The sequence below is a fragment of the Corapipo altera genome, unplaced genomic scaffold (genome assembly GCF_003945725.1).
Source record: "Corapipo altera isolate COAL_440 unplaced genomic scaffold, ASM394572v1 0, whole genome shotgun sequence".
Lineage (NCBI taxonomy): Eukaryota > Metazoa > Chordata > Aves > Passeriformes > Pipridae > Corapipo > Corapipo altera.
Window position 1 is genome coordinate 41,146,636 of NW_020884872.1, and position 21,129 is coordinate 41,167,764.

Consider the following 21,129-nt stretch of genomic DNA (forward strand, 5'->3'; position numbering starts at 1 on the left):
ATCCCATTTAATTTCACTTTGCCAACTGCAATAGCATAAGGTTCAAGTTGCATGCAGAGATCAAGAAATTAGCATCTCTGCTTCCTGGTGGATGCTGTGATGCACCTGCCCAAATACAAAACAAAGGCCTGCAAATTTTGTAAATGATTCAATGAGCTCATGCAGGGAGATGAATTAAATCTACTGGCACTACTTAAACTAGGACAGTCTGTTGAGCCTCCAGGAAAAGATATCGGAATCATAAATTATTATATCTTCCCAAAAGAAAAGAGGTAATGAACAGCAAGGACCAAGCTGTCAGTTGTCCTCTAGGAAGAAGCCCATGGGTAAGATGCAGCTCCACAGAATTTGACCTTTGTGTTCGGATTTTAAAAATACAGAAAGGTAATAATGTAACAGTAGGGAAAAAATAATTACTCAAAAGGAACTGCCCACCAAAATTTGTTTTAGAGAACTAATTCTGTGTCTTATCAGTTGTTTGTAAACTATCATTTCAGGAGGAGGCTTTTCTGCTTTTCCCCATTCCCCACCCACAGACAACCTCCCACACTTTAGCAGTTTCTTCACCAAAAGCTCCAATATTTTAAATTCCAAGTTAACAATGCTAATTTGTATGTGAAGAGTCATAGCAGTGAACTGTTTTTTAATGTATATTTCTATATGACACACAAAATGCCCACATCATTGAGTTATTTACACATACACTAATACGTTCAACAAATAGAGATACCTAAGGAACAAGTTGAAAATTGAGCTAGCTATAAACATTTTTAACTTTGTGGGGGTTTTTCGATCTTTTGTTACTTTATTTTCTCAAGACAAAAACTGTCAGAATATTGGCAATGAAAATCCAGACGAAAAAACCTACACCTCCTGTATTTGGCAAAACTTCATTGACTTCAGAAGAGATTTTTTCCCAGCTTCCCCAAACACCAAACTGTGGGAAAACAGGAAAGTATAACGAATACAGCTATCTGTAACAGAAGTTTGGCTGAAGTTGTATCTTTAACCCAAACTACAAAACTATTATTTTGACTTTTTTTTTGCAGTTAGTGCTCAGCCTTCTCCACTCCCTAACTTCCTTATGGAGTCACAGTGCTCAGTAAAACTAAACCAATTACACCAAGTGTTTTCATATCAGTGAAGAAGCTATTGAACAAAAACACACAGATGTCAGACAGAAGCTCTTACTTTCCTTTCTCAGGACAATTTTACTTAACACTTACTGCCAAGATTTCATCAAGAAGAGAAATAGCAGCTTCATAATCCTCTTGCTGGTAAGCAGATAGTGCTTGTGAATGCAGGCGCTGCAGCTCATCAGATTTTGTCAGCTGAGTCTGGGCTTCTTTTTCCTCATTATTGCTAGGATTGGATTTGAGCTGCAAACATTAACAAAGAGAGAGACTGAAACGCTTGTTCAAGGATCTCTTTGTCCCATTAATAGTCATATCATGGAGAACTGACTAAAGCTGCAAATAAAGCAAAATTAGTTTCAAAATTCCACTAGAAGTGTTTCTACCTCTAAACTTCAGGAAAAAAAAGGAAGACATTCTGAGCTCCAATACGAGATGTCAGAAGTTAAAGAAATCCAATTCCTCCCCCTCACCATGCTTGATCATTTACCACTGGACACACCGTATGCAACAGTCACTGCCCCTTCATCACCCACTGAAGTTGAGGACCTCTCGAATGTAGCCTAATTCACCTCTCTGCAGACAGTTATGAAACACTGGATTCCTCAGCATCAGCAGACAGTATAAGCACATGGCATAAATTGCATCTCTCACTTTAAGCACAAAACAGATTTATAAATTCATGACAGAAATAAATGAAACATGTCTCAGATAGTGTTACTGTGAAGCTTTATTTCTTGATATTTTCCCCCCAAAGAGTGGCTACAGCAGCAAGTTAAGAGGCTACAGCTGGGAGAAAGCCTCAGCTGGGATCAGCTGGGTGTTTATGCACCTTTCTTCTAGCTTTAAACAAGTCTAAAATTCTGTCTACAAGGACTCTCATTTCTCAACCCCCCCTCTCTGAGCAAGCAGAAGGGGTTATATGGTATTTGTCTTAATTTGTTTAAACAGCTTTAAATTTTCAAAGAAAAAAAAAAACAATCTCACAGGCAACTTTGGTGTCACCCAGGAAGATAAATATGGGCCAGAAGGCATCTCAGCCATTCTCTTTGCGAAGCCAGGAAGTAATTTGTAGGATTAGTGTAGCTTGAACAAAGCACTGCTTCATATTTTTTGCTGATCAGAACGACTTCCAAAGTTTTCAAAGGGACAGATCACCATGACTTCATTTTTTTGTTGTTTGTTTTAATCTCAAAACTTGCACTATCTTGCGTTCTATACACAGAATGTTGACTATAGTGACTGAGTCCTCAAAGACATGCAGTACTTTTTTCTTTCCTCATTTATCTCAAAGTGGCCTCTTCCCTTTTTTTCCACCAGTAAGTTCTTGAAACACTCGTATTTTGTGTTTATGTCTCTAATGTAATTCAACTTCAGCCCTCAGAAGTCCTTTAACGTAACTTCCCCTGGTTCTAACATTTAAGTATATGAAAGGAAAGAGCCTAAATGCAACATCAAAAGCATGCACAGCTCACACACTTTGTCTTCAGTTCTTCATTTTAAGTCTTTTTGAACCTTAGGTAGTTGATTTTTGCCAGGTAAAATGAAACAAGTTGTACTTAGACCCAAAAGTTCTCCTTTATTCCCTACACTGTCCTTCAGCAACAGAAGATGAATTTGATCAAAGTTTTCTTCTTTGTAGGCTGATTCCTAATACAAGTCTCAAAGAGGCTTTTCTTCTGGTTAGAACTCTGCTTATAAACCCTTGATGCTATGCATCCACTTTCACCTTAAAATCTAGAGGTTGTAGTAGAGGCAAATTTCTGCACCTGTAATTTTAAAAGTACCAAGTCTACAAAATTCTCTGAAGTTGTGAGCTCTTCAGTTCCAGCTGACTTGTTTGATTTCTCCCTCAATTTCTCAGCATTTTCTTCTTAAAAATTAAGAGCTTTTGCTATGGATGAGCTTTACACTTCCATTTAAACTTATCTCACAATAACACTGCACATCTTAGACACACAGAATGTTTCATGTAACTTATTTGGAGAAAAGGTCAGTGGAATATGAAAAGCAATTTACAATCATGTAGACAAGTCCAATAGTAATAAAGACCATTTGAGTGAAACATCCTAGACAATTCTAGGTAGTACAAATGTCCAGTTAACAAAGAAAGGAAAATTTTTCAGGCTATCATTCAAACTAAAGCCATCACGCATTCGTGTCTTTCTGCACTATGATCACAGGGCTGTCACATCACTACCAATAATGAATCACATTTCAATCTCCTTTTTCTGTGAAACAGTAAGTTTGGGGGTAACAACTCAGAACAACTCCTTGTACTAAGTGTGCTAGATGCCCAAGAAAGGAGCTAAGTATTGAGAAAACTCTTCAGATGAATTTAATACAGGTCTAATGCAAACCTAACACTCCTCTGTATGCTTCACCAGCAGCCTGAAAGCACAAAGCCAGGGGCTGTGCTCTGCTCAGTTCTGCAGGACAAGCACACCTCTACCACTGAGCTGCTCTCAGCACAGTATCCTTTGCTCTCTTTGAGGTTTACTACGTTTAGATTACAACACTAAAGTAGTTGCAGTTTAACTTGCAGCAACAAGAAGTAGCCACGTGTTAATATCAGCTTTTGTTCACTCTACTCCCCCCGCCAACCCTGCGCCTTATTCCTTTACAGAAAACAAAGTACACAGGAACAGCTTTGTTACTGTAAGTAATTGTCTATCACAGATTTACTACTATATGTGCTGCTTTATTTTATAGCCTTACCTCAGCATAGGGGAGAAACAAACCCTAGCGTAAGCAAAACCCCACTTTGCCCCCTTCAAGTAAGCAAGACTGAAGGTAAGAAAATCATCCTCACTCAATTTATCAAGTTGAGTGTTAACAGCATTTGCATGTGTTTTTCTCTGTTACTCTCGGTGATGAAATTAGCTTCTTCCAGAATTTTCCCTCAAGGATTGACTCAAAACTTTGCAACATTACCTTGCTGCACCCAGGACAGTAGGAAAAGGTATTAGAAGTTCAGTTCATGAAACCCAGCATTTAATTTTTTTTTTTTTTTGCAAGATCATTATCCTTTTTGCAAGATCCTCTCTAAGGATCATTTCTACTCCAAGGAGACAGTCTTGCACTTGCAGTTAAATATCAAGTATTTAAAAGTTTTCTGATGGGAAAAGCATTTTAACAAGCTAAACAACTCATGCTGGTTGGTTTTCAAGAAGCAACGTAACACCCCCACCACAACAAACCTGTCATCCCTTATTGTATTTCCCAAGTCCATCAATGACCTTTCTAACCACACAGAGGTTACACCAGCACACACACAAGGCAACATGAAAAATACAACACAGCGTTATTTCAGAAAAATGCTGTTAATAGAAGGACATTGACACAGCCAAACCAGTATATCAGCAGTGACAAAACACTGAAGCAAGACCAATGCTAAACTACCCAGGATCCATCTGCACTTTGTGTGTTGGATGCTGCTATCCTGAAGATGCCATATGCCTGTTTGAATTAATTAGTATATCACAATGTGTTGCACGTACATATATCTTACCATTATGCTTTCTGGATCAGCAATATGCTTTTTATTTAACAAGGCTTTACAGCATTGTCTGTTAGCATGCTAAAAAAAGGATCCCCAAACACAGAACACTTAAAACAGAAATCACTTGGAACAAGTAACTGCTGCTTATGAAGTTTGCTAAGAACCCTTTGCTTCAGGATGTTTTTTTCAGAAGCATAGGGAAAAGTTACAAAACATGGCTAAGCAAATTTAATGGTTTACCATAACCTCTCCTGCTTTCCAGTTACATAGTCCTAGAACTTCCTTTGCAATGGCCCATTAACGATACAGGGAAAAGCTGGGGACTTTGTACAAGAACTCTAATGAAGAAGAGTTACAACCACTCTGAGGGGAAAAAAACCAAAACCATAACCTCAAAAACCATACTCTCAAAGAGCACAGATTAAAGATATACAAGCAGTTCATCTACAGCATTTGAATATCTTTCTTATAAACAGATACTGTCAACTCAAAAAACTTCAATACTGTTGTTTGAAAAAAAAAAAAAAATTTACTTTTACAACTCCCAAATGTTACAGACACTGTTCCTATACCTTGCTTACAGTGGTCCAGTGCCACTAACAGAGACATATCTCTACACTTCCAAAGCTGTTTTATGTTCTTGCTTTTCAAACCTAAATACACAGACCATGAAATCAAATAATCTTGTGAAAAACATTCTGAGGGGAACTGAAGGAACCTCCATGGTTTGTATCTAAGATCAAGACATCACACACAGTGCACAAAAGAAAGTCCTGCACTAATAACATATTAAGTAACACAGCTATAATGATAGACAGAAGGAAAAAAACACAAGGAAATATTTAAATACCTTTTATTCTTTAAGCAGGAAGCTACAGATAATCACAGTACCACAGAGGGATATATTTGGGAACATCTAATGTTTCTCTGACCACTCTGACGTGGTTAAGAGAGCTGCAAATACCCAACCCGAACTTGCCTAGCAACTTAATCAAATCAGGTTACCTTACACTGCCCTAAGATGGTCTCTCCCACCTACATCCAAAACAGTACTATTACACATACCAACCAACCACGGAAAACAATTGTCCAGTGTATTTTGCAAGAGCCAAGGGCTTCTCTAGACTAGAATGCAACTTGCAGATGTACCGAGCTCAGTCACTTGGTCTTGGCTGACATCTAGTGGAGCTGGAAGATGTGCCTTCAGTTTCCAGCTCTGAAGGGATTGTTCTTCTATGGCAGACAGAATTGCTTATTTAGGACACCTCAATATACAGCATTTACTGCAACAAACCGCAACTACAAATGTTACACTCAGTCTTAACAAAGACTAGAATTTAAAAGAGATATGACAACTTAGCCCTTTCCACACTTTCCAATAGACTAGACAGAAGTTCTATCCTACTTTTGTTCATTCTACAGAATTCAGCAACTCAAAGGCTTGTCATTTTCTCTAGAACACAAGCAGAGTCACAGACAACACACAGGGCTGCCAGGATTTGCATCGCTTTTGTCACCTTTCCAGAAGGCCTTCCATCAACCAAAGCACGCCAATATTCCTTTTATTTTCAGTAAAAATCACATTTTTACAGATAAACTAAACATTCCAGGGCTTTAACTGCTTGACATGACTGCTGATGTGCCCACAGATCTGTCCTATTGACTTCTATTACTCAGAAACTACTAACTAAACCAGAAAGAACTTGATATTAAACCATATGAACACTCAACAAAGTTACAGTAGAGAAACAAATACTGTTCATACAGCATGAGCACAGCTTTCTAAAAATCACTGATGGAGTTCTACTTAATCCTTTTTTCATGTGTAAAATGTGGTCTGTGTAAAGAATTCCATCAGCTTGGTGCATTTGTTGGGCAAAAGGAGAGGTTTCTAGAAATGCAGTACTGCTTAATACGAGAAGGCATGTCTGAATCTCACCCTCTATCCAAACCTCATGATTAAATTCAGCCAACAGGAAGGACAGAGTAGGGGATAAAAAAGGCAATCTAAAAATAACGCGTGAAGGCTGGAGTCTCAAGCGGCTCTGCTCCCAAAAAGGAATACTGCATCCTTTCCAGTCAGGCATTCCCACTGCCTGCTCTCACACTGGCACTGCATCCCAAGACAGCCAGTACTGACACAACATAGAGGGCAGGAGTATACAGAGAAACCACTCTGCTTAGCAGTCATTTAAGTTTAAAGAAGTTTAGGGTGCTCACCATGAAACTTTTTCCATATACTATGAAACTTTATAGAAACCATTTGAGGATATGATTTTTTTTTTTTCTTTTCACTAGGATAGTTTTACTATTACACATAAAGAACAGCTTTGATGATTTTTTTAAGCTCTACACAAAACCACTGGTCCTACAAGCTGGCAAAGTTTACCTGTCATCCTCCCCTCCATTTAGATGGGCTGAATGTTTTTTGCTTTTTCTCTCCCTCAAAAATGACTGCATCTCCTAAACTGCTGAGGTCCCTTTTAAGGAGTGTAACTCAAAGAGAAGGGATGGGAAGAAAAAATAGCTTTTCAGAGTCTCCACTGGGATTTGACAGATTTCTGGAATATGCTAGGAGAAAACAGCATTTTAAGGATGGCTCATTATATCAGTCACCTTGCAGTTTTGGTAGGCACAGAAAGCAACATTGGGACACTTACTCTTAATGCAAGCATCCTACAGGGAACTACAAACCATATCACTCCTACACATCTGTCCTTGAGTAGCCCAAGTAAAATTAGTCTTCTTAGATTCCACGCTCTGACCTGGTTTCTCCAATTCAAGAGTGGGGAATATCTTAAAATCTGATCTACTATTCCCTTTAAATCAACACCTGATCCAAACAATCTCTTGTGTGAAATCACCTAAGAGATAACACATCCGCTATCATTCAAGGGTACACAATCTACTTCAAAGGTGGATGGCATTACCAGGAGAAAGCCCATCCCATCTACACAACTATTGCCTCGGGAAAGAAAAATTACAACTGAAGGTAAAAACTCTCACATTTAACACCTTGCAGTTCTCTTCTGTGAGCACATGACATTCTCAGGATCACCTATTCTGGGTAACATCCTGAAACCCTACACATTACAGAAAGCAGGTTGTTCTCCTTCAAATTAAGCCTTTCCTTTCAGTGAGGAGGATGGATAGGGTAAAAGATTCAGTTTTTAAATACAGCATTTCGACCCCATCTTTCCATGACACTCAATTTCTGCAAACTCAAACATATGACCAGGCTGCTGCATTCCTACTGAGTTACACTGACTGCAGATTTAGACCCCATGCACTACTAATGTGGGATGGCCCAAGCACATCTCCAATTTACCTCCAGATTTGGACACCATGAGCTACATGCTCACCCAGAACGAGAGCATTCTACTTATCTGATAACCAGCCAACAAAGTGAGAGGCTAGAGGGCTGTTCAGATCCTGACCTACATTTACTCAGTTAAGAGTTCACATGTAAAACACACTATTTTAGGTGGCCAAGCCTACAACTAAACTCTAACCTGAGATCCCACTGGCATTTTTTTCCATCATATCTTTTAGTAGCAGATGGAACTTTCATTTTAAGGTACAACTTACTCCTTTCAGCTTTTGACCACTGACTTAAAATAAGACCCCTATTGCTCTTGGTAGAAAAGAGAGGGTCTGGATTCAAGTCTTGAAATCATTTAGAAAGCTATTCAATACCTAACACCTTCTTCCTTCTCTCCTCCCCTCTCATTTACAAAAAACAAAACCCAAAAGGACCACAGAATATTGATACACTTCACAGCATTGTGACTAATTTCCTCTCCTCTTGAGATTAAATGCAATTTCATATTTATATGGAAAAATACTGACAGAGTATACCATACATTTTAGAGATGCAGAGAACTGGTAGAATAAGTAGTTTGACTATCTGAAAAATTTAGAAGAAAACAAGGGAAACCTTTCAAAGAAATAGGTATTCTTAAAAGATTCAAGGTATGTAGTGTAATCTAATCTCCTCATATGAATAAATTAAACTATTACAAATGATTACTTTAAAAATTGGTTCATTTTTCTTGAATATACTGTACTTAACTGAGAATTGTGCTCTTCAAAAGAGACCACTTGCCAGTTCTCTAAGTACACGGGCAGTATTGTTCACAGAACAAAGGAAGCTGGAAGTAAGATTTAGAACCGATATGGTATCTTCTTAAGCCAGCTTCTGAGAAGAAACTCTGTTCCACTTCAGATTTAAAGCCTGAGGACTGAAATTATTTGACTGACCAAAGGCAGCAATCTAAATTTTTGCAGCCAGTTTGGCAAAAGGGAAAGATACTTGGCAGTTGACTGAAGAAACAATTCCACACGCAGCATTAAGCAATATTTCACAGAACAGGAACTGCAAAGAGATACACAAATTCACAGTCGACACTGACATCACACAACTGCTACTGCAGCAACTGATTTGCAATCAGCAGGGCTGCACTGCTATCAGACCACACACTCCTAAGAAACTTACAGGAGAAGCAGCAGCAGCCGGAGGAGCCATTGCTACATAAATTTCAAAATAAGCTACTGCAGCTCTGCTACAAACACAGACTGCCTCCTGCAAGAGCCACTCCTCCCAACTGTCCTACTGAGCACATGGGATAACCACTCCGGTTTTGTCATCCACACTCACTAACAGGATTTCCATTAAACATCTGCAATCTGCAACACACAACTACTTTCTCCACCACACTCTTCAAGGAAAGCTAACATGATGACACTAGTTACACCTGCAAATTCTATTTATTTTGGCATAAGAGAGAGTTGTTCAAACTAGAAACTCCTGAAGAATAAGCAAGAATAAGAATGAATCTTATTTATACTCATATTTACATGAATTTTGTGCAACGGGGAGGAAATCAAGCTTCACATTCTCTAAGGACCTTTCTTCTGGGGTTAGATCAGTTTACTTTTGCAGTGTAGGGCTAAAAAACACCTATCAAAACTATAAACAGCCCAAGTGAGTTTTAGGTGGGTAATATCCAACTGTGTGTATGAAAACTTTGGGCACTTCCTGATCATGGAGAGTAAGTATCATCAACACATTCATGAAAGATGGAGAACTCGTCTGCAGATTAGAAGCCAGACAGAAGCATGCCACTGAAATTCACTGATTTAACAGCTCAGTGACTAAATTAAAAGCCCACAATTCTTCTGCAATCAGTGAAAAGAGACAGGAACCTTTAAAGGTTGATCCATGTGATTTCCCTCATGATTTCACAGGGAGATGACAACATAGTGATGTAAACCAGAGTTCAATTACGTACTTCAAGTCCCATATCACTTATTTCTTTATGAATGAAGATTGCTCCCTAGTACAGCTGTCATCAAGCAGAGATCATGAAGAGTCAAGTACACGCAAAGAAGACTTTTCAAAGTGCTACATTGTTTCAGGCAACACTCAATTTCATCCTCATCACTATACTGCAACTTTATGGGTCATTTATCCATACCACTTTAAAGAGCAGGAAAGACAAATCCAGGCATGCATACCATATACCATAGAGCATCAGAGCTGAGATATGACCTTGGCTCAGAACCCAACCTTGAAAGCAGTGATGTAGTTCAACTTAGGTTTCCAGCTTACCACGTTTTTAAAGTCATCCTCTGCTTCATCAAATTTTCCTTGCTTAAGCAGTAAGTGTCCTCTCTGTAATCTTGCCTGAAATGAAACATCAGATAATTGCTGAATTCCTGTTTGTAAATCAAAAGAAAAGTATGAACACAAGTTTGAAAGTATGAAACTTCAGCTTCCTTCAGCAGGAAAAAAGAAGTTTGATTTTAGTACAGCTAACAAGCTGAAATAGAGACCACAACACCCATTCTTTGTCTTCTACATTTAACAATGTTCTTATAAGGCCTCTTTAATGGCAAAGTATTGTTCTGCACCAGAGCAATACTTTGTTTTTGAGGGACAAAGAGCAGCCACAGTTTTTATGAGCACCTGCAACTCATGGAAAGAACTCATTTGAAGAGTTGCACAAACAAAAGTGAATGCTGAATTTACATCGCTTTCCTGATTATAACTGCTTACAGATTAAGAAAATAGCATAAATAATAAACAATAAATAATTGCCACATTTAATTCTTCCACTAAATTCAGAATAATAGAAACAATGTAAAAAGACAAGTTATTTATTTATAAGGCTTTGATTTATGATAGAATGTTTTCTTACAACAATGAATTTAACATTTGCTTCTTCATTGTAAACTATACAGGACATGCCACTGCCCATGGAAAAGGCAGATGACAGAATCAGATGGAGAGGACTCCAGCATCACTCTCCAGGTAATGAGGCAGCCTCCATATACAGTATACACAAGTGAGAAAGGGGTAAGGTAATCAGAACCTGCAACAATCCCATAGGAAGGCAGAGAGATTAGGACAGTTCCTATGGAGAAGAGATGTCTCAAATCAAATGCTGATTAAGACAGAAAAAAAAGAAATCTGTGTGCTCTCTTCTCCCTGCCCCAGAGGGCACAGCCTTGGTGACAAAGAGAAGAATAACCACAAGTGAGAAAAGGGAAGAGTTTAGCAAAAATCCATGGAGAACATGTACTTAATAAAACTACTAGTTGTTCAAATAACTGGCTAGACTGTAGTCAGCACAGCCGCAAATTAAAGCACATACACCACTATTATTTTATCCTATTTAAAGCCTTCAGAGTGTATTCTCTATTCCTGTTGAGCAAAATCTGACAAAAAAACCCCAACCTTCTTTGAAGCAGGTTTTTTTTTTTTTTACACTTGATTCGTCTTCAATTCCAGTAATACTTACTGATGTGAAATCCTGCTTTAATTCAACCACTTTACTTAAATCACGAATTGCAGCTTTAGATTTGCCCATGGCTAAGTACACTGTGGCTCTTCTGTAGTAAGCAATGTAGTTATCAGAGTCTCCTTCTGCAAATGAACAAACAGTAATCAGAATAGTATCTTAAAGCAACAGAAACCTTGTGTACAGCAGAATTGTAATGACTAAAAATATATTAACTTACTTTTAAGCCAGTGGAAACAATGGTATTTATTAAGACACAGCATTTGTAACATTATCCAAGCAGTATTTTCTATGCAGTTTGATAATGTAACAATAAAGATTACAGAAACACAGTAAATGCCACATAATTGAGAGCACTGGAGGTTAAATATGTACATGTTTCTTTAGCTTTGCACAGAACAGCCACTACATACTAACCCTTTACCTCCAGCTGTAGGCCTACATGTGAAAGCATGTTAATTCATCATTTTCCAGCCCAGTCCTTGATCACCAAATAGGACGCAAGAAAATAATCCTAAAATGATGAGTACATTAGTCCAATGCCATCACAGACACAAACTCTTTATATCACCCACTGAAATAGCAGCAACTTCTTTCTTGAATAATAAAATGGGCACCAACACCCCCTCTCATCAGCAGACAAATGCACGTGTTATCAAAACCTAAAGGCTAACTTCAGGGCCCATACACTTTATGTTGTCTTCTGGCCAAAATTCCAAGATCCAGCAATTTTAACTCTCTCTAGGGTAGCACATACACACACACCTGTACAGGAGGCAAACCGCAGTCTCTGAAACCAAGAACAATTTTCTTAACATTCTTCTCTATGCAAGTATTTCAAACAAACAGGTAACAGTTACTGTAGGCTCTCAAGGAAAAGTAACTTAAACCACCCAAACAATCACATGCAGTAAAAGACAGGAAACTTTTTACTGTGCTATTAAAAACATAATAATCAATCCAGAATTTGTGGACAAGAACATCCATATGAAGCATTTTTCTTCCTCACTTCATCTGAGGTTAAGTTGAATTTTCAAATAAATGTTGAGTTTCATAGCTGGTCATCTCCATTACCAAACCACTAGTTCAGTTCTCACTGGAAAAAGATATCTGCACTCTTGCTCTACAATGTCTTGGCTGTGGGAATGCAAGTTTAATAACTCCCACGCTGCATGTCACCTTGCCAGGATTATGGACATCAAATAAATTCACATACATCTCTGTAGGCTACAACTACAAATCAAAAATTGAAATTCAGGAACTTTATTAATACACAAAGACGAAAGATAGGAAAAAGCTAACAGAAAAGCACCAGATAGTCAGATAGTATTGCCTCAGTACCCCAGCAATGAACAGCAACTGACACCCAGTGAGAAGTTATAAGCCATCAACTTGATGGGATTAAAGAAAGAGTTGAAAATTCAACTGAAGAGAGATAATATGGACAGTAGTTTTCTTCTATTTTAGATGTTTGCAAAAAAACAAAAACAGGTTGGCTGAGGCAAGACAAAGAGATCTATTTACCTCACAGCCTGCAATCCTGTAGTACAGATAAAAAAGAATTCATGCCTCCTCTACAAGCACAGTTGGTAAATCATGCTTAAAATCTTAACAAAGAGGCAAAATGCAAAAGAAGTAGTAGTCTGATGAAAATTAGGCAATCAGGCTCAAATTAGCATCCAACTAAGAATCCCATCAAGGTCACAACTGAAGTGGTTACACCATAGTTCTACAAGCTGCTCCAGCACAGCTGGCAAAGCAGAGGGTTTCACCCGCAGGCACCTCACTGTTCATCCCACCTCATACCACTGCTGCCTCTGCACCACCAACAGCAACTGCAGGGCCACAGCCTGAACTGGACTTCTCACCAAATCCAGGATAAATCTTCCCAACCAATTGTAAAGGAGTAAGTAAACCATGTTGTAATGCAGATCCCACAGAAATGCTTTGGCAGCAACACACAAACAAAAGGAGTAACAGAATGCCTCTTGGTGGAATGGGGAGCTTCCACAACACAGAAAAAAAAGGAAGTTGCCCCCTCCACTCCCTTATATAAAGGAAGTTGATCCTGGAGAACGCAAAGAAAATATTTCTGATATTTCATTTACATCTCACTACTGGACCAAGGCATAAATAGAAAAATACCAACAGTATGACCCATAAATGTATAACATCTTAGCAACGTTCTTTTCACGGAGGAAACTATGCACTTGTACACGTTATAACAAAGTCCAATAACTTTAAAAAAACCCCACCATGCAATTAAGAAATTGTGGTGTTAATGGACTCTGCTCTTTACTGGTGCTGTCTCTGTGCTTCAATTAAAGGATTTTAATCAGCAAAGTTGTGTTAAAATTCTTAAACCCAAACATTTAACTCCTCAATTTGTTGACAAGGCAGAACACCAAACAAGAACTAACTCGCTAGTTAAGTACAATGGAGGGACAATTTTGCTCTACACTACACATCCAGTATCTCAAACTTGTAGCACCAGTTTCACTGAGGTATCACACACTTCAAGATTTAATTAAGAAAAAATAAAAAGGGAGAAAGACTATTCTAAACATTACTTTTTTTACAGCCCTGGATAGAAGTCAGCCTTTCAAAGACATACTTTGAAAAATGTCATAAATATAAAACCTCATCTTGATGGCATTAGACACACAGGGAATACCTCATTAAAAGATACCAGAATCAATTATAATTCCTTTCATACAGCTCACTTGCAGAACAGCAGTGACTTTGTGTTTATGTATGATGTAGTTAATTTTTCTTTTATCAAAACCAAAGGATAAATATTCTACTGCCTCTCTGTTGGCTCCTGTCCAAACTGCTGCATAAGGGTGCCCCAATTTCTATGACTCACGGAATGCAATTTGTAAGAAAGCAGGATACTCCATGAAGCAAAAAAACCCACCCAGAGGTATTTCAGTGCAAGAGTCATTCCCTGAGATACATACCTATAGCTGCATGAAAGTGAGATAAAGCATCTGCTAGCTGTCCTGCAGCCAATAATTTCTTTCCCATTTCAAGTTGTTTTTCTACTTCTGCATTTATTCCACACTCAGCTCCTTAAAGAAAAACAAAAAGATCATGGTTCAGAACGACCAGTTTGATTATACCAAACAAATACAGTAATAAAACATCTAACAACATGTTATTGAAATAGAGGCAGAAGTCACATCTTCCTGTACTTTTGATTATCTGAGAGGTCTTTTCCAAACTAATTGATTCTGTGGTTCTGTAAAGCAACCTGCAGCCTCATAAGCTCATAGCATGTCCAAATAAGGATGTGTCAAACTAGATAAAACATCATAAAGTACCACATTGTGACAAGTCACCAAACATGCATTTCTACTCCTGCCTATATATTCAGTAATACACTTTTGCACATCAAGACTTTTACATCAACTACAAATACAGTTTGACCAACTACATTTCTGTGTTGGCTTTCAACTTCAGAGGAACCTGGAAAAGTACTCACACACACACACAGAACAAGTATACAAAGGCTAAGTTAAATTTCATGACCCTGATGTTAAATCAGTACTTAACTGAGAACTGTTGGCTACTTAGAGATCGGCTTCTCATCTATTGCACTTTTGTCTCATCTCCATAGTTTGCACTTCCAGAGCGAAGTTTTGACAAAAATAATTAAAAATTCCCACTCCTTTTTCATTTAACCGGTAGCATGAAAACCATACTGAAGTGGTAATTCTTTGAAGTGCCAGTTTCAGTTTAAAGCTAATAAATTGCTGCTACTCAACCAACAGCGAAAGACTATTGTTGAGAAGAAATGAGCAGCTGAGTGCAGGTCCATGCTGTACATACATCAATTCAGCAACAGGTTCTTCATTGGTCCTGCTTCCAGCAGTCTTCAGATGAGGGCAGAATTTCACTACAAATTAACTGCCAGCTTGTGACTACTAAAACTTTTACACTACGAGTAGTTTCCTTTTCCTAATGCCTAAATTTAAGCCAGGGAAAACACTGGAATCCTGAATAAGCATATTACATTAAAAACCAGGGATTTGTAATTTATTTCACTCAGGTTTTGCATTGAGCTAATTCAGACAGGCATTTGAATTAATTTTAAATATGAAAATGCAGTCACACTTGGAAGTTGTTTCTCACAGTTTGAATAAAAGCATTATACTACACTGATATCCAAACTTCTCACACTGAAAGGTAATTAAACAACAAAGTATTGGTAACGAAAAAACAGTAATTTCCGATCACCGAGTCATCAAGATTTTAGACCCAGGAGTTCACAACACCTGGGATCTTAATTTAATTTTCTTTCCCACTCCTTAATACAGTTTAATAATTCCTTTAGTTCCATAAGAAAATCATGGAGCTGTCTATACTAAAGTGAATAAAATACCCCACTAGACAAAGCTTTGTCTGCTAAGAGATTGATAATAATTCAGCAAACTGGACTCAAGGGCTTCAGATAAATTATTTGTTTTAGAACAATAACAGCAAACAAATTCCTTTTTTTAATTAATGGAAACTACTTTATGAAATAAGCCCCAAATTTCCAGTGAATACTTTTTTGTTTAAGTAGATGACATTAAAATAACAATTATTTATCATATGGACAATTTGAGGATCTCATTAAATGACATTTTAAAATAAATTCTAGGTATGTATAGCTCTGAATACAATACAAATAGCTCCACTGATAATGAACAGTAATTTTTTTTTCATACACAATATCTATTTCCACGAAGTTTTTATATAAACATCCAATTTTTGGAAAAAAAGGACATTCTTCCTTGCCCATTTTGCTGCTTCTCTAGCTTTGATCATCAAGTAGTCCAGTGTCCTCTACAATGAAAAAAGCAAGCATTGGAGAAAAAAAATCAACACACAAAAAAAAAAACAACCTCAAAACAGTTTCAAGCATCTGAAGGAGTGTCCTTGTTTCCCATTTAGTCACACCAAGGTAGCTCCAAGAAGATATTTTTCCACAATAAGTTGCACCTACACAATTTGGTGTCTTTCAAACACATTATGTTCAGTACAGTTCAACAGCTACATAATCCTTTAGGCAGGAGAGACATCTTTTTCTGTGAGAATACTGAGGACAATTAATAAAAGAAATGGGACGGGTGACCACAGTGGCAAACAAGTAAACAGTAAAAGCAGGAGCAACATAAATAAAGAAGGCAAATTGTGAAGGACTGTAGGTTCCCTGCAGAATAAGACTAATTATACTTGACACACATTAAACCTTGGCACTGCAAAGAGCTGAACATCACAAACTGACGTGTGAATCTCCAGAAGCAACCTGTACCATCAGCCTAATCATGATGAAAAGTGATATTTACTGTAACTACTCAGGAACACTGTACACTGACCTGATAGTTGGGCTGCTTATTCACAGAAACCTGTTGCTTATTCGTTGTCTGGCTGTAGGCAAACAACTGCTCTAACTAAACCAGGCAACAACAGACATCTGAAAACTGATAACATAAGCACAGGAGTCCAAGGACTCAGATTCTGTGCAACTATTTGGGTGCCTATTCACTGTCTGGTCTAGGAATGAGCCTAAAAACTAAAGTTCAGCCAGAGCAAAAAAACCAAACCCACCCCACAGAGCTTTTTCCAACAGATACCAAGGGCCCAGCTGAAGAAGCTCTGTATGCTCCAGCAAGAAACTAAATTTACACAACAGATATGCAAGCATAATATTTATTTTTAAAACTTCCAAATATTTTAATTTGAATATTATTTCTAAAGCCTGACTAATTGTTATCTATTCACCAAGAGCCTCAGATGACCACACACAGGAGCCCCAGACTTGTCAAATCAAGTCAGATATTCTGATAAATTCAAGGTCTGTACTCCTGGTACTTCTGCAAGAGTGAAAGAGTCAAAAAAACCCCAAAAAACCACAAACACCAAAACACCCAATCAAACACAAACCCCCAAACTATTCCCAGATGATTGGTACCAGCCCTGACAACTCACGGGACAACAGTTAGAAGGCACAGGGAACATAAGCAGGTGCAGGTAACCTGTTTTTCCAGATAAATGCACTCACTTCAAACAAATTGTAACTTCCTGGTAGGATTTCTGTTTTATTAGAATAATTGGTGCTAATATGTAGGTACCTAAGTGTACAAACTTCAACCATATCCTCATATAATTGGTCACATCCGCAGTGTAAAACACTCAAGGAAGCCCTGCAACCCGAGAAGAGTCTCAAGATGTTCCATTTATCTACACCCTCCTCTTTTCCCTCCTCCATAAAATTTCCGCCTTTTTTTTTTAAATCTTGTTCCTAAGCTGAGTAACAAGACTATGAAAACAAATAGAATTAATTCCTACTCTGTAACAGAAAGAGTTGTTTCAAAGGCAAAGAAGAAGCGCATATGTCACTAATCTTTACTACACTCATCTAAACCGTTTTTTCTTACATAGAGGAGTTTAATGATTGTCTTATCTTGTCTTTTGCAAAGTTTTTTGATCAGAATGACCCCGTGTTCAGCACAACCGGTCTTAAGTTTGCTGTTATTTTTAAACAGGTTTAGGCTTTAATTTATGTCTGTCTGCAAGTATGGTTTTCAAGCACAACACTGAACAAAGTAAGATATGGACAAGCAACCACAGTTTCAGAAGCAATACTTCTGAGGTTCACAAAGAGTCTCAGAGTATCCAGTTGAGCCACTGCAACTTCCACCCATCAAGTTTTTATTCCTTCTGTTTGCAAAGCAAGTTGGTAAATATAGCTGAGTGGCCAACAAAAAGCCCCGCCCCCAAGTAGCCTTTGCTATTCCGAGCGAGTTAAAAAAAAAGCTCCCAAACTCAGGGCTGAAACACACGGTGGGGGGAGGAAAAGAAACGCTTGATGCTTGTGGTCCGACAGTAACAAACTGAGCTCTGTATACTCAGGGCCCATTTATTCTTCCCCATATTACATTTCCTTTCTTCTACTGCCAGGAAGGAGAGGGCGAAAATGAACAACACTCCTCTGTCCTCTGTCCTCCTTAGCAGCCTCTTTTTGTTGTGATTAGTGTGATCCATTCCATGAAGAATGGATCTTCCCAAGAGAGGATCTGCGTCAAACCCAGCACAAGTCCAGGTATTCGAACAGGTGGAACTCAGGGAGTACAACACCAACCTGTCACAATCACCAAGTATTCAAAAACCTTTTTGGGGCATTTTCCAGCCAGATATAAATAGACATAATTGTAAGATACAAAGTTAATACAGAATGATTCTTCCACAGATTCATGACTCAGATGACACAAGGCAGACTTCTATTATAAAGACATTAAGATACAAATTTAGATGTGAATATGAACTGATCTCTGAGCTCGAAGATGAGTAATATTGGGGGGGGGGGGGAATCTAGATACTTAAATAATGTAAGACCCCCTCCCCTAAGTCCTCTAACTACACATTCTGGAAAAATGAACTCATGAACTAAGAGGGTAGTTTAGTAAATAAGATCCAGAATCACCACTTCTCATTCTGTTACTGAAGTCTACATCTTTATTAACTGAAGTTAAGAAAATGTCCCCCAAATTAGGCAATGTGACTTTATAAGTCCAAATAGCCATTAAACCACATACTTGAAATAGGCTGGCAACTCTAAATAAAAGAGTCCTAGCAGGAGCACCACTGTCAAAATCTCAGGGGGAAAAGTATACTTTGACAAAAGTTATTCTTTGTCTTCTAACACCACTAGAATGCATATTTAAAAAAAGGCAATTTAACACCACAGTATGTAGTCTTATAAGACAGAGTATCTTTGCCACAGTATGTTCCTGTTGCCACCCGGTCAGCTGAACTATTCTTTAATTTGGTGAATCAACTGAGTTTTGAATGTTAGCCTTCAGTCCACAGACTTATTCTGACTATTGACACCTTCACTTCCACTTCATCTGCCACTGCCAGTTAAAGAACGTCCCTCAGGTGAAACTCTGACAACAAACACTATCGTATAACCGAGTCAGAAATTTAACAGAAGCCTGTGAAAAAATTCTGGCTACACAAGTGTTGCTGACAGTGTACTCTGAAAGTAAACAACCCGCACAAAGTGCAGATAAGCTGAACCTCAAATACTAATGGTGAGAGGGGGAAAAAAAATAAAGAAACAACAGAAACCATAACAACAAAACACAATCAGGAACAAATGCAACACAACTGTCAGAAGCCTCAGTGAATCTGTATGAGTGGCACTAATACCGGCTGTGGCCGAGAAGGGCCACTGGAAAAACCTCTGAACTTGGGAACTACAGGAACTCCATACCGGAGTGAGGCATTCACGGACGGCACGGAACGGCCAATGCTGTCCCTCAGCTGCACCCGAAGACACCACGGCATCCCGAGGGCTCACAGTGGCTGTCGGTAGCCTCACCCCATCCCATCAGCAATCCCAGGAAAACGAGGCGAACACACACACCGAGCCACGTCAAGCCGCACCACCAGGAACTCCGATTAACCCCAGCAGCTCACCGGCAGCGGCGGTGCCCTCATTACGCACCCTCCGCCACCGCCCCGACTGATGAGGTGGCAGCGCTGTACCTCCCTCCTCACACCCTTTCTCTAAATACTTCTCCCGTCCCACGGCCGGAGGGGTGTGTGTGCCCCGCCGCCATGGCGGACACCGCACGGCCCGACTGACAGCCTGGCAGGAAGAGCAGAAGCAGGACGAGCAGCACCCAACTGGCACAGCCGCGGGCCGAGCCGCGGCCTGTCCCAGGCCGGGCGGAGGGGCGGCACAGCCCCCGGAGCCACACGGCCCCCGGGCAAGGCCAGGCTGGGTCGGGGCTCCCCCCGCCGCCCCCTCAGTGACTCCCGCCCGGCGCTCACCCTGGTACTGCAGGTCGAGGAGCACGAGCAGGAAGGGCAGCGCGGAGCCCAGCCGCCCGGCGGAGGCGCCGGGGGACACCATCTCCTCCCGCTCAGCCGCCGCCCGGTCCCGACAGTGGCGGCTCCGGGCCCGGCCCGACCGACCGCCGGCTGCGCCTCCAGCGGGGAGGGTCGTGGGCGACGCTGATTGGCCGCGCCGCGCGTGCCCGCCCCTGCCTTGGGCCCGCCGGCGGACGTGATGGAGCTGCGCGAGCGCGCCCGGCCCCGCCCGGGTGCCGTGCCCGGTGCAAAGATGGCGGTGCCCGCCCTAGAGATGGCGGCTTCGGCGCCGCTCACGGCGACGTGCCCTGAGCAGAGATGGTGGCGGCGCCGCCCCAGGCCGCCCGCAGAGAGGGACACCCGGTCACAGTGTGCATATCTGCCTCTGCATTTCCTCTCCTGTCTCTTTGCCCACCCGCGCCCTGCCGATGCTGGCATCTCGAGAGTCAGAAACAGCTAACAATTTGCTCGGAGAGTTATGGAGAATGAGAAAGTGATTATGAAACAATCTTGCCTTATCACAGAATTTCCTGAGTTGAAAGGGACTCACAAGGACTATAGAGTCCAACTTCTGCCCCACAGAGGATCATCCCCAAGATGTGCCCGAGAGTATTGTCCAAATGCTTCTTGAACTCTGTCAGGCTTGGTGCTGGAACCACTTCCCTGGGGAGCCTCTTCCAGTGCCCAACTACCCTCTGGGGGAAGAATCTTTTCCTAATATCCAACCTAAATCCTCCCCTGACACAACTTCAGGCCATTCCCTCAGGTCCTGTCACTGGTCACTTCAGAGAAGAGATCAGTGCCTGCTCCTCCTGTTCCCCTCACA

General features: G+C 40.0%; 1 protein-coding gene across 2 annotated transcripts in view; it reads right to left on the reverse strand.

Annotated features, from left to right (window-relative positions):
* Positions 1-20,415, reverse strand: part of DNAJC3 (DnaJ heat shock protein family (Hsp40) member C3) — a 30,689-nt gene extending 10,274 nt beyond the window's left edge. Inside the window, exons 1-5 of one of the 2 annotated variants that reach the window (XM_027645314.1) lie at positions 20,265-20,415; positions 14,399-14,509; positions 11,439-11,563; positions 10,247-10,321; positions 1,227-1,379 (exon numbers count right to left, since the gene is read on the reverse strand). In XM_027645314.1, the coding sequence (XP_027501115.1) occupies positions 1,227-1,379; positions 10,247-10,321; positions 11,439-11,563; positions 14,399-14,509; positions 20,265-20,346 (546 nt within the window). In that variant the 5' untranslated portion in view covers positions 20,347-20,415. Of the gene's footprint in view, positions 1-1,226; positions 1,380-10,246; positions 10,322-11,438; positions 11,564-14,398; positions 14,510-19,701; positions 19,730-20,264 lie in introns of those variants that run through there. The other variant, XM_027645322.1, reaches the window with a different exon arrangement.
* Between the last annotated feature and the right edge of the window lie 714 nt (positions 20,416-21,129).